Source organism: Xyrauchen texanus, chromosome 17 (assembly GCF_025860055.1).
Source record: "Xyrauchen texanus isolate HMW12.3.18 chromosome 17, RBS_HiC_50CHRs, whole genome shotgun sequence".
Lineage (NCBI taxonomy): Eukaryota > Metazoa > Chordata > Actinopteri > Cypriniformes > Catostomidae > Xyrauchen > Xyrauchen texanus.
This window is the reverse complement of record NC_068292.1, coordinates 34,828,751-34,841,813: the sequence shown is the minus strand read 5'-3', so window position 1 is coordinate 34,841,813 and position 13,063 is coordinate 34,828,751. Positions and strand designations below refer to the sequence as shown.

At 39.1% G+C, this 13,063-nt stretch overlaps 1 protein-coding gene across 2 annotated transcripts in view; it reads left to right on the top strand.

Annotated features, from left to right (window-relative positions):
• Positions 1-10,787, top strand: part of LOC127658404 (R-spondin-2-like) — a 94,063-nt gene extending 83,276 nt beyond the window's left edge. For both annotated transcript variants that reach the window (XM_052147678.1, XM_052147677.1), the window contains exon 5: positions 9,518-10,787. In XM_052147678.1, coding sequence (XP_052003638.1) covers positions 9,518-9,627 — 110 coding nt within the window. In that variant the 3' untranslated portion in view covers positions 9,628-10,787. The remainder of the gene's footprint in view (positions 1-9,517) is intronic.
• Positions 10,788-13,063: the final 2,276 nt, after the last annotated feature.

The following is a 13,063-nucleotide window of genomic DNA, read 5'->3' as shown; positions in this document are numbered from 1 at the left end:
TGGTTGCTAAATTTGAGTTAATAAAGTGCTGATGTTTCTTTAAAGTTCCATTAATATGCTTTCTTTCAAATTATATCACTTACATATATCAAAAACATTGTAAAGCAGTTCAATGGAAAGGAGGTGGCGAGAACCATCTTGGCAATATAAATAATAGTTTAATGAATAAATAAACCAAAAGACACAAACACACACATAGGACGGACAGCTGCCCTTAAATATTCTCTCTCTGTTGCACCACCATCCGCAGTTGGCCTTTATCCCTCTGGAGGATTGATTAGCCTGATAATGGGTCGGGTGTGTAAAATCATGACCCTGGCATGACATACATCCCCCCACCTCTTTCCCTGGGGGAGGGTGTGCCTTATGCCCCATCTGCTGGCAGGTCTTCCCTCCTTCCTGAATCTGGGAGGGGACAATGCAACTACCTGTAACAATGCAGTACCCCCCAACAAATACAAAATTTAAAATTGAGAAGAGAGGGAATAGGCCAACGCGGGCAGCAGTGGGAGAGAGAGAGAGAAAAAAAAACACTTACTCGCCGGTTCTCCAATAAGCCATAGCTTGGTCCTCGGCCACTCCTCCACCCTCTAACGGATGACAGCCACTCCTCCCCAGGTGGATCGGAGACAGTCCTCCAGCCCCTGGTGGACGGAACGCCCTGCAGTGTTCTCGGGGAACAAAAGGGGTCTCCCCCACCCCTGGCAGCAGCTCTCCTGCTCCAGGCGGTCGGCAGTGAGCCCCTCCACGCTCGTCCTCGGCCTGGTCCTCGGCCACTCCTCCACCCTCTAACGGATGACAGCCACTCCTCCCCAGGTGGATCGGAGACAGTCCTCCAGCCCCTGGTGGACGGAACGCCCTGCAGTGTTCTCGGGGAACAAAAGGGGTCTCCCCCACCCCTGGCAGCAGCTCTCCTGCTCCAGGCGGTCGGCAGTGAGCCCCTCCACGCTCGTGGTCAACGGTTTAGACCCCGCCGCGTTTCAGCGGCTGGTAGGCTCTCCTCCGCCCCTGGCAGCGGCCCTGACCGCTACAGGTGGTCGGTTAAGAGCCCCTTCTCCCTTTGTTTGCCCTCATCAGCATTTTGTAATATAAAATCACGTAAAGCAGATCACATCTCAACACCAATATTGCAGGTTATTTTATCTATTATTCCAGTTATCGTGACAAGCATATATCTCTGGTTAGTTATTCAGACATGTTTGACAGAGATTTATGCTGTGATGAGTGACTCAATTGAGATTTGAAAGCCTGCATGATTTACACAGTATTACATTGGATTGCATTGTATTTTGGATTGTGTTGTTTACATCCAATAAGAGATTATTAAAACTCAAAGTGAGGAGATGGGGGCGGTGGAGGGATGCTGATAAACTGTCAATGAACAGAGGTAAGTCTGCAGTATATATACCTCTTATCTCGTTGATTATCTGAATGTGCTCCTCCCGAACTTTGTTAATAAAACATCATTTAATGAAAAAGACTTGAAAACAAATATGATTCCTAACCATTTTATTTATACAAAACCTGTTATCAGTATTTTTATATTTGTACTTAAATGTGCATATTAATGTAACTTTAATTAAGGTAAACAAAAAAAAAATCATCTGAAAAGTCATCTTTTTTTTTTTAGCAGTCAGGAAGTTTTTTGCAGTAATTTGTTCAGTAATTTATTTATGGTAACACACTAACCCACTATATTAGGTATGTATTGTAGAGAAATACCTTATGATACACAAATCAGCTGCTAGTGGAAGTGAAAAGACAAGTTAATTTCGTCAACTGTAATTGTGTGCTCATTCATATGCTTAAGATTGCATACTTATTTTCAATAAATATTGCAACAGTATTTATGATTGGAAAACGAAAAAATGAAGTCTATTATGGTCTATAGTCAATTATGATAGACTAGAGCAGTTAAACATCTGCGTTTTAGAAGATATACAGACTGTTTTAAAACATAATAAACAATGCTTTAGTATAGTGCGTTTGCTCTTTGACTGACAAACTTTACTTTTTCTGTAGTATTTTGCGACTCAGCTCCTGACTAGGGCTGGAAATCGATTCTAAAAGAATCGATTCCTTGATTCAGAGGCGTTAGGAATCAAGATTCTATTCCACAGGTTGTAATCGATTCCATCGAGGAGAATCGACTCCTTTGTAAGATTCAGTTCAACAGTTAATCATGAATTCGCCTCTATCTCTCCAACAGTGACTGGAAGTCCGATTCATTTCCGCGAATCAGACTCTTTCGGACGGTTCATTTAGAACGTGTTTCTTTTTTCTAACAAAAGTTTGCATTGTAGCTATACGCTCGGATTCAAAGTGTCAGAAGTGAATTCAGTCCATCAACGGTGCTCGCGGTCTTTTGAACTGGAAATAACCGTGAAATGATCTATCTCAAAATGACGCTGATCGTTAGAATCAGTTTATTTTTTACAATACATTACAATCACTCAAAAATAGATGATACCTGAATCACGAGCTGCACTTTCTTTGCGTGCCTGCTTAGCCTTACGCTTAGCAGCCCCAGAAGGATGAGTTCATTTCGCCGCCATCAGATACATTTGCAGAAAAGTTGGATTTTATTCATCTACAATCTCTTCATTCATAAATTCAGAGGTTGGGAGTGACTCGCATGTAAACGGTGATATTAATTGGTTTAACTACAGGTGAATGACAATTTTTATATCCAATGGACAAACAGCATAGTATTTTGCTGCTCTTGATTGGTGGATAAGCATGTGTATGTTTTGGAGGCCCCGCCTCCAAGGCCGAGGCCCTAGGCAACAGCCTAGTTCGCCTATAGGTAGCGCCGGCCCTGCCCCTAAGAGATGCATCTAATTGGGGTTCCTTAAGACTGTTTAATTAACTAGTCGTTCACACAAATTAGTCAATTTTATAAGCAGTATAATTTAGCAGTTTAGAGCAGTTTAAAGTAGTTTTGCAAATTCCTAGTAGCACTATAAAACCCTGGATCTGCTTCAATAGTTTAAAACATGTTTTTATTATTCTATTACATATGCAAGGAAGTTTACAACCATGTAGGAACATATTGTTAATGTATTCCGCTACTTAAGGGAACAGAGAGAGAGAGAGAAAGAGAGAGAGAGCATTCTGCATGGATTGCATATAAACAATCTTTAACTACAACCACATACACTGTGTTCTGTCAGTGTGGATCTGCTTGCAGACACAGTGTCCACAGTGTAAGTCAAGGGGAGCTGGCTGCAGTTACGCTCTCCTTCGCAGCATTATAAATGTATGTGTTAGGAGGCCCTTAATGGCTGCTAATCCAATTTCTGCCACTGAAATCAAATCTCACTGGCGCCAGTGGTCCTCTCCTTCACTCAAAAATAATGACTTTGCTTTTGGTGTTTTGGACCACCAAAACGATAGCTTTATCGTCTTATACTTCCACAAGAATCCTTTTCTGTCTTTCTTCTTTATTCTCACTTCATCCCTCCTTTTTTTGGGAGGGGAGATGAGATTAAGGAGCAGCAGAGAAGGCAATTATTAATTGTTTATCCCTTGAAAGATGAGAAGGTTCTGAGCAGAAGAAAAGCCTTCGCAGAGAGGCCCATTTACCGCTCGCCTGTAATGCTTTCCTGAGGTCAGGCATCGATTTCCTTAAACAGCATGCTTTGCTGATAGGATTAGGCCTTTCGATTCCTGAACTACTTCAGTCATGCAGATGAAGCCACTTCTTTGAGCAGGTCACCACCACCACCAATTCCCTTGCCTTTCTACCGGATAGTCCCACAGGTCAAACTGTCATAGATCAAACACAGAATAAATCACATCAATGCACTGAAACATGCTCTATGGAGGTATGTGAAAGTAGCTTCTAAGTAAGCTCTAACCTTCATGGGTTGTAGCATTCCAAAATGTGTCAGACAGTAAAGGTCCCAGCACACTCTTGGCGAGGTGCTTCTTCGTCCTTTGCTCAGGGCCAAAAAGAAGTTCAAAACAGCTGAGCAACAACATGCTGTTTAAAAAAATTCAGACTCCCGACACACTGCTGGAGGAGGCATTTACATGCACATTTAAACACAAGATTTTTACACGATACATTTACGCAAGATCAGCAAAGAAGCTGTGATTACTACTTGTTGATTATTTAAAGTAATATACTGTAAATAAGGCGTAATTTGTAATATTTAATTTTTGCAATCATGGTGCTAATCCACTATACGCAGCAATAATATGTGCCAATTACACTCTATATTAAAATTTTTGATGACACTGATACTACTGCAAAGATAGGTGTACTGTATAAAAGAGTGTTAATGTGCAGAATATAGACAAAATAATGATGATAGGCATATCTTACTTTAGGCAGATGTGTAAATGGCTTTCGGCTGCAGATGGCACATGAGTGAAGTAGCATTTCAAACAATCGAGTGAATTGGAACCTAAGAGTATTTGAGTAGATTTTTTATTTTATTTTGTAGAATAATTAAACCAAAACATTTTAAATGTCACTTTGTCACCATAACTGGTTTATGCAGCAAGTCCATTATGACCATAGGGAATTTCTTTTCATTTTTAGTTTTTAGAAGGCCTGACAAAATGACATGTTCTTGCAAAATATCTCCACACGAATGATTGTATAGATGTAGATGTAGTGTTGCATTAGCTCTCAAATAACTCTGCATGCTGGTGTGTTTATGTTGACCAATCTTAACTGACTAAACAAGAATAAGTTGTTGTCCTAAATGTTGGTGGAGCTCCAGGTCAAACCTACCGATGATGTGGACTAATGGCAGTAAGAAGATGTTTGGCATCCGGTTGGAGGTTTTCCTGAAAGTTCATCAGGGTTGAAAGTTCAGGGGGTTACGAACTGAAACAAACTTTGCATTTGAAACCACCTCCCGATGTGGTTTGAATCAGATTTGGAAAAATCTGATTTCATGTGGTTTTTTTGCTGTCCAGGCTATCAAAACTCATCTGGATACAATCTGGATATGCAAAAAATCTGATTATTAGTGGCAGTCTGAACATAGCCTGAGATATTATAGATATTACAGTTTTATCTTCTGTTAATGCCTGATCTATACAAATAAAAATGACTTGACTTGACTATTTCTTTTCTAAAGGATCAGAATAATGATTTTTTTTTACTATGGCAGATGATAAAATGGGTGGGACATGAAGCCATATTCATCAAGACATGGGGGTGAGCTCTTTTGACTGTGGTCTGTAAGCAACCATCTAACAATCATCCAGAACAACCTAGCAACCATATTGCAACTCTCAGAACACCTCAGCAACTTCATAACAACACACAGGCTGGCAACCACCCTAAACATTCTAGCATTGGGCAAAAACCGCACTTCAGATGTTAAGCTCTTTTTTTATTTTTATGGAGAAACGTTTTATGACAAAGCAATATGAAAATAGGAGGACAGTTGTGGAATATGTTTGATTTTGTGGCTTCACAAACACTTCATTTGGAATTTTTCATCTTGATTGAACTGAAATCCATCACATGCTTAGAAAACTGTAACATTTATATGAAGGCTGGTGGTATCATATGTTATTTTGATGGCACACAATGAGAGAAATTGAATACAGTGCAGAGAGACAGTGCCAGGTAGAGGAAAGATGGATTGAAAGTAGACAGAAATTCATAAAATTTGCATGCTGAAGGAATTTGCGGTTGGAAGATGAACTTTCACCCAGCAGTACATTGTCAGGCTCATCTCAGAGTGCCAGGTGGAAGGACAAATGTGGAAGGACAAAATTGTTTCAACTTACACCTGTGTTCTCTTTGCTTTCCTCTCTTCCCTTGACACTCACACACTCAGGGGAAAACTCTGTCTTTTGTTGCCAAGTAGTGGAAATCAATTATCCGTGCCGATATCGGCCATTTAAGGAACATTAGAGAGCACACAAACACAGTGTTTTTGATTAGCGTTAACTTGTTTTTTTGTTTGTTTGATGCTGAAAGTCATGTACAACTGAGTGTCTTTTGTTAGATGCTAGTTTTATCTACAAAAGGAAGGCAATCAGTGTCAGAAAGATCTTTTTTTGAATTCCACCCAAAAGAAAAGGAAAATGAAACAATGTTTATAGATAAAAAGCCATTCTTGCATATAGAAATGTTTACTTTGAGCTTTCCCAATCAGAGACCCTAAACATTTGTTTGCGTCTCTTCATGGTAATGCATCTGCATCTGCTGAGTTGTTTCAAAAAGTCAACATTTTCATGAGACTGCCCATGCTAACTGGAGTTGGCAATTAACTGTAAATATTATATCAAAAGTAAATATTATATCAAAATTGCAAACACTGGCTTGTTCAAACAATCTCATGCCTGACAGAAATTCAGGTTGAGACACATCTTGATATGATTTTCCATTTCAGCCATTGTTGTGACCTGCACAGGGATAAGGCTTTCAGTTAGTATTGGTTGCCCTCTAGCTGTCAGTTCTGAAATGTTTTGAAATTATGTCCAGCTTTTGCTCAGAATTCAAATTTAATTGATGATTTATGTGTCCAATGGGCCATCAGATACCAAAAGTGTTGCTACATGTAAGCATGTAGAAATGAAAGTTACCTGTTAGCACTTTAATATGACTGTCTCTTGTAATGACTTGGACAAAAATACAATATAAACAATCTCATGCAACTGTCCTTTAATGTCCATTTGATAGCTTCGCAAATGATTTGAACAGCATGCAATAATCACGATGAGTGGATATGTGGTCCATAGAGGCATAGCCTCAAGTTTATTTCTTTCATAGTTAATCACAGCACTCCAATAATATAAACAGAGCTTAATGAGACAGGATATTGTTCTAATGGTTGGGAGTGAAGAACATATGTGCTCTGGCCCGCTACTTAGGTCTTTCTAATATACTGTAGAACTCTGTTCTAAACAGCCATCAAACTGAGTCCCCCAAATTGATTGCAATGGAGAATGTTAAAAAGCACGCAACAAATCAGTTTTGAACGAAAATGGACTCTTAAAAGGAAAAACGAAAAGAAATTCCAATGGTCATTATAGACTTGCATATTGTGCCTACATAAATCCGTAATGGCTCACTTGGAACAATTGAAAGTGACATTTATCAAAGAGGATAAACGGCTTTGCTCTTTTTATATGATGTGCTTGTGGCAAAATCGGGCAGCTGGCGGAATAAAATAAGTCTGACTCTACTTGAATGTTTTCCGGGCGTGTCGAAAGGCATAACAAGCCATTGTGTTAAGACAGCAATTTAGCATTCTGGCAAATTGCGGGACTACAAGAAATTGTTCCAGAAATAGCACAATTGTATTAATTATGGGAAATTGCCTGTGGAAGATTAAACAAAATCGTTGCTTTTTTTGTTTTTGCAGCACCACCAAAAGCGAGCTAAAGCAGCCATTCTGGTTTTCTCATGGTTGTTTCCACTTAAGAAAATCATTTTCTAAGAATGCACATTGCGGAATGGCAAATGGGCAGCTGTGTGAATGCCAAGAGCTGGGACTGTGTGAGAGAAAGGCCCACTTGAGATAAAGTCACCACACATTATGCAGCCTTGCCTCATTTTGTGCCGCTAAATGGCCTGAACAAGTGTAATAATAAGACTTTGAGCCAGGCCTTGAAGCACAACTATAGAAAGATAATTTTCTGCAGCCTGTATGTGAACCATAGCATAGCTAGTGGAGAATGTGTGCTGGATTGGGATCCAGATACCACCCCAACATCCAAGTCTGACTCGATTTTCCCTGCTGAAAAATGTTCTGTGCCTTTCAGTCACGCTTTCTCCCCTCAAACATTCACACACACACACACACACACACACACACACACACACACACACACACACTCAATCATACACACTTCGTTATCTTATTTGCCACTGTTGGATTCAACCAGCCATCCTTAATTGTGTGTGATATGACACATAGATTTACATGGGCCAGTCTTTTTACAGAATGCTTCGCTTGGTACAGTGGACACCTGGGTTACATTAATTATAGTCTGAGGGGCCTGGCTGAGAAGTGAATGAGTGTTATGCACTTTGCTCCACTGTTTTTTAAGCTGGTGTGCGAGTGAGAAAAGGGGGTGAGGTAAGGTTCATTTGGTTTGGGGTTCTGCTGTCTTTAAATCATAAAAACTTTATTCACAGGCAGCTGAAAGTCTCACGTGGTACACTGTAAAAAGTGGTAACCTGCAATTGTATCTATTTCTTACCCTAAAGATTATTTTCGTTGGTGTAACTCAGGGCTGTACACTTACTACTTTAGGTGTTAACATTGGTGCTAGTGAACTTAAATATTTATGGGGACAAATTAAAATGTATGAGTATGGTTGGAATCTATTTTTATTTTCCTTTTTTATTATTTGCAACTGCAATTACTGTGCAAATTAATCTTTCTTTTTTATTAATATCTTTAGATTCAATGTCATGAACCTTGCAAACGTTGGAGAATCCAACTACTGTAGTAGTTACTCAAAAGTGCTTATTCAGCAGCCTGGTATCTAAAAAAAGCTAAATGTTGTTAGCAGTCCACCAGGTGGACTGCTAAAAACATGTGCAAAAAGTCAGAATTATTTCCTGCCAGCTCTTGTCATCAGTTTCTACCACTCTATGTGGTGTGTAACTGGTCCAGCTTGACCCGCTCTGAGTGGGATTCGTACCGGCATCAGCCGGCATAGGAGTCGAGTGTGCTAACGAGAAGGCTAAAGGGTCCATAGCGTCAGTAGCTAGTGCGCTTCTTGAGGCCAAGGAAGTGAGTTTTACACATATCGCATACCAGCTGGCTCCCGTTACACTCACCCCCCTAAACCTCACTCCCATTTGGGTCACGGCACCAATACAGTGCTATGAAAGGAGATAAAAGACATGGACAGAAAGGAGATGTACCAGCTGGCTCCCGTTACACATGCAACATACAAAAAACATTTCCGTGATCCTGACAACACGTCCATGGCAAATCACTAAATTTAGAGCACTTGAGATTTGGCAAAAGCAAAGCAGACATTGTAGCATTTATGTTACATATTCTTGATACTCGTTGCATAATGCTTATAGCAGACTTGCAAACTAAAACTGCAAGTCATATATTACTGTACAGCCCTGGTATAATCAAATGTGGTCTGGTGGATTCAGTCATATTAAAACTAAAGTGTGTGACTTTTCAGATGTTAAAATACTTTCTCCTGTCCTGTATACACTATAATAGACAAGTAAGCCATTCATAGGTTGATATCCTCGAAAACTGTAACTACTGTCTCTGTGGCACTATATAAAATATTGTTCTGTTTGTTTGAACAGCCCAACTGCTCAAACACAGCAACATTGACTCAACCAATTTCTTGAGTTTGGGAAGGGACTATCTGTATGTTGGATCAATGGCAGGGAGCATTCGGGAAAGCTGTTTGAAACAATGTTGCAATTTTGTTTGGTGGCACTAAAAGTGGTGCAGATATTGCACATTTCAGATTTTAATCTTTTTTTTTACTACTTTTTTACTTTTAAGGTTTCTTGGCAAATCAATGTTTTTTTTCTTTCTTTCTTTGTCTACAGGCGGTTCGGGGAAGGGGCAACGAACCAAAGAGCAGAAGAAGAAGTCTAACAAGCAGAGGCTGCGCTTTCAGGCCCAGAACCAGCACAGCGACCACCTGGCCAGCCAGTAAAATACTTTTTGATGGAACAAGACCACAAAGCTGCTAACCCATGCTCTACAAACACCTACCCTGATGAAAGTACACACTCAAACGGTGTTATTCACACTCATGTGGACACACTCCTCTCACACTGTCTCTCCGTGCCTCCTGCTGCTTCCCTCGCCAGTGAGACGTCCCGCGACCCAAGACCCCACTGTGACATCATGGAAAACTTTAGCAGCTGTTCATATAGCTCGCATCTCATCCCATTTTAGGAGGAAGAAGAGAATTAATTGAGCTGGAAGCACAGTAAAGAAACCTGGGTGTGGTGATCAGAGGTGTAGAAAGAGCACAGCGCTATGAAAGGAGGTAAAAAACATGGACAGAAAGGAGAAGAAGAGACTAGTGAGCTAATACAGAGGATAATAAAATATTATAGACTGATATAGATGCCCTGAGAAACAAGAGAGAAAGACTTATCTGTATCTATGTAAAAATCATTCCATTCCCTTCCCTAAAAGGCTGCATGCATCATGTATAGCCTTTTTGGTCAAATAGGTATTTTGTTTTTGATAGAAATGTTACAGAATCCATGCATAGTTGCAAAATTATTATTCTCAGCCAAAATGTTTACGTCCAGACCGCTTTATGCTTTAACTGTATATTGTGGGTAAGAATCTTAGTTGTTCAACTAGCATGGCATAATAAACTCATCTGTACATAGTCGGTGAGTTTATCTAATAACGGTAACATTGAGGATGAAAAAAAAGCCTTACTGTATTTTCAGTATTGACAACTTAAATGTGTAAGAAAAGGTTTATAATACCAGCTACAGTTAAAAGAATTTAAAAAGAACAAAAAAGCTAATTAGAAAAGCATAGCCTCCACATAGCTATTAAATTTATATGGTATCTAATTGATTTATTTATTGATTCATTTTTTATTATTATAATTTTTATTTTTGGTGAAAATGATGTACCTGATACTCCGTGCTAAAATATTCTTCAAACCACTTATAAAAATATAAATATCTCCAACAGTGGAAATTGATTGTGTCTGATTTGCTGGTAAATGTTCCTCAATGTGTAAACTTGGTTTAAGCATCCTATTTTAGTTTTTTGTTACACATCCCATAGCAGCTGAAATATATCATCAACTGATTGATAATGTGTATATTGTGTGCTATTAAAACGCAGTTCATGTTGCTGTTCGTGCCATTGTATATTTTCAGAACTTTGCCAACGTCCCGTCCAGCTCAACCAACTCAAGTCCCAAAGCACTATTTAGTAACGGTAGTCATTTCACAGTGCATCAACAGATACGCCCAATTGCCAACAGAGAATAGGGCCCTTATTGGTGGAATGTGACATCATTCAGAGTGGGCTGTAAGTCTCTCTGACGGGTTGAAATTGCATCATCTTGTCCACTGCTACAGTTTTCACACGTTCTTCAGATGTCTATTCTCTCTGAACCTCTCAAGACAGAAAAGGAATAAACATTTTCTCTACAGGTAGGTTCTGCCAAAATGGTTTAATTAAATTCAAGGCCAATTAACCTTGCACTGTGCAATATAATCATCATTGCCTTTGAAAGAATGGGCCTAATATGTCAAAAAGTTCCCATTCGTGTATGTGGAGTCAGCAAATTTTCAGCCATTTGGAAGTTGAGAGGGAGTATAACAGAATTAAATGTAATATATATATATATATATATATATATATATATATATATATATATATATATATATATATATAAACTCTATACTGTAATTATGTAGCCAAGGGGTGTCAGATGGATCAAATATCAGGTATTACAGACTGTGCGCATTTTTGCAAATGCCAGAATGAGATTACACTTCAATTTAAAAATGTTAAGAATAAAAACCACCAACAGTCTCATGACAACTCGTCATATTTTGTTCGAGATGGTGAAATTGTAAGGCATCAAGTGACTTGGCTTGTATGACTTTTATTCCCATAGAAACCAACCTATTAAAAAACAAAATTTCAAATCTATACAATATAGGCATCACATTTTACCTAGCCTCATATCCAACACTTTAAGAAAGAAAACATCTGTAAATAAATTTGTTTACTTATTCCATAATTATTTATGCATTACAATGATTGATGTATGACAAGAGCCTGTAACACGCTTCCCTCATCTTGTTCCAATAATTTTTCACAATCATTTCATGTTGAAATACACGTGGAAATAGTTACTTTTGAACCAGAGAAGACAAATTAAACCAGCCTTTTAAGAACTGTAAAATTTTATTCCATCTTTGAAGCAGGAGTGGGGTCCATAAACTCTTCATGTAGTCAATGTATATGTAAACTTGCTAGCTGTGTATTAACACCCATCTGCTGTGGGTTACAAGTTAATGAAATGCTCACAGATGTCACCTAGGGGGCCACACCATCACCAAACCAAATTGGATACTGACAGCCAAGACAGAAGCATTCTGAAGTGGATTCACTAAAGGGAAAACCACAAACAGTTATAAAACACAAATTTCTCTGCGTAAAAATATCCATTAGTGTTGTTGTTGTACAGCATTACAGAATTAATTCTCTATCTTCTACTGTCTCTCTTAAAGGAATAGTTCACCCAAAAAGAACCAATGAGGTTTCGACATGATGTTTGGCCATGAGACATGCAATAAGCAATGAGGACTGATGTTATCAGCTTAGCTGCCAAACCACACCTGGTGTCTTGAGTTCAAATCCAGGGCGTAATGAGTGACTCCAGCCAGGCCTCCTAAGCAACCAAATTTGCCTGGTTGCTAGGGAGGGTAGAGTCACGTTGGGTTAACCTTCTCCTGGTCGCTATAATGTGGTTAACGCTCTCAGTTGGCCACGTGGTGAGTTATGCGCTGATGCAGCGGAGAAAAGCGTGAAGCCTTCGCACACGCTATGTCTCCGCAGTAATGCACTGAACAAGCCATGTGATGAGATGTGCAGATTGATGGTCTCAGACACAGAGGCAACTGAGATTCGTCCTCTACCACCAGGATTGGAGTCACTACACCACCACGAGGACTTAGAGCACATTGGGAATTGGGCATTACAAATTGGGATGAAAATAAAATAAAAACATAACAAAAAAACATTTGCTAATGATTTGATTTGATATGAAGGTGAAAAAAACTTGTATGTCTTGGAACATGAAGCATAAGTCGTTTGGACTACTTTTATGACACTTTTGGATGCATCAATAACCATTAGGTTGCTATCTACTGCCACTGTAATGAATTATGCTAATGGGACATTCATTAAAATATTTATTTTTGTGTTTCACATAAGATCGAAAGTCAAACAAACTTGGAATAACATGAGGGTGAGTAAATTACATCTGAATTCAAATTTTTGGGTGAACTATTCCTTTAAACACAGCTTTAGTATGAAAGTCCAGGACATACTGGAACATGTTAATGTCGGTTATGTTATCCCATATCTGTCCACAC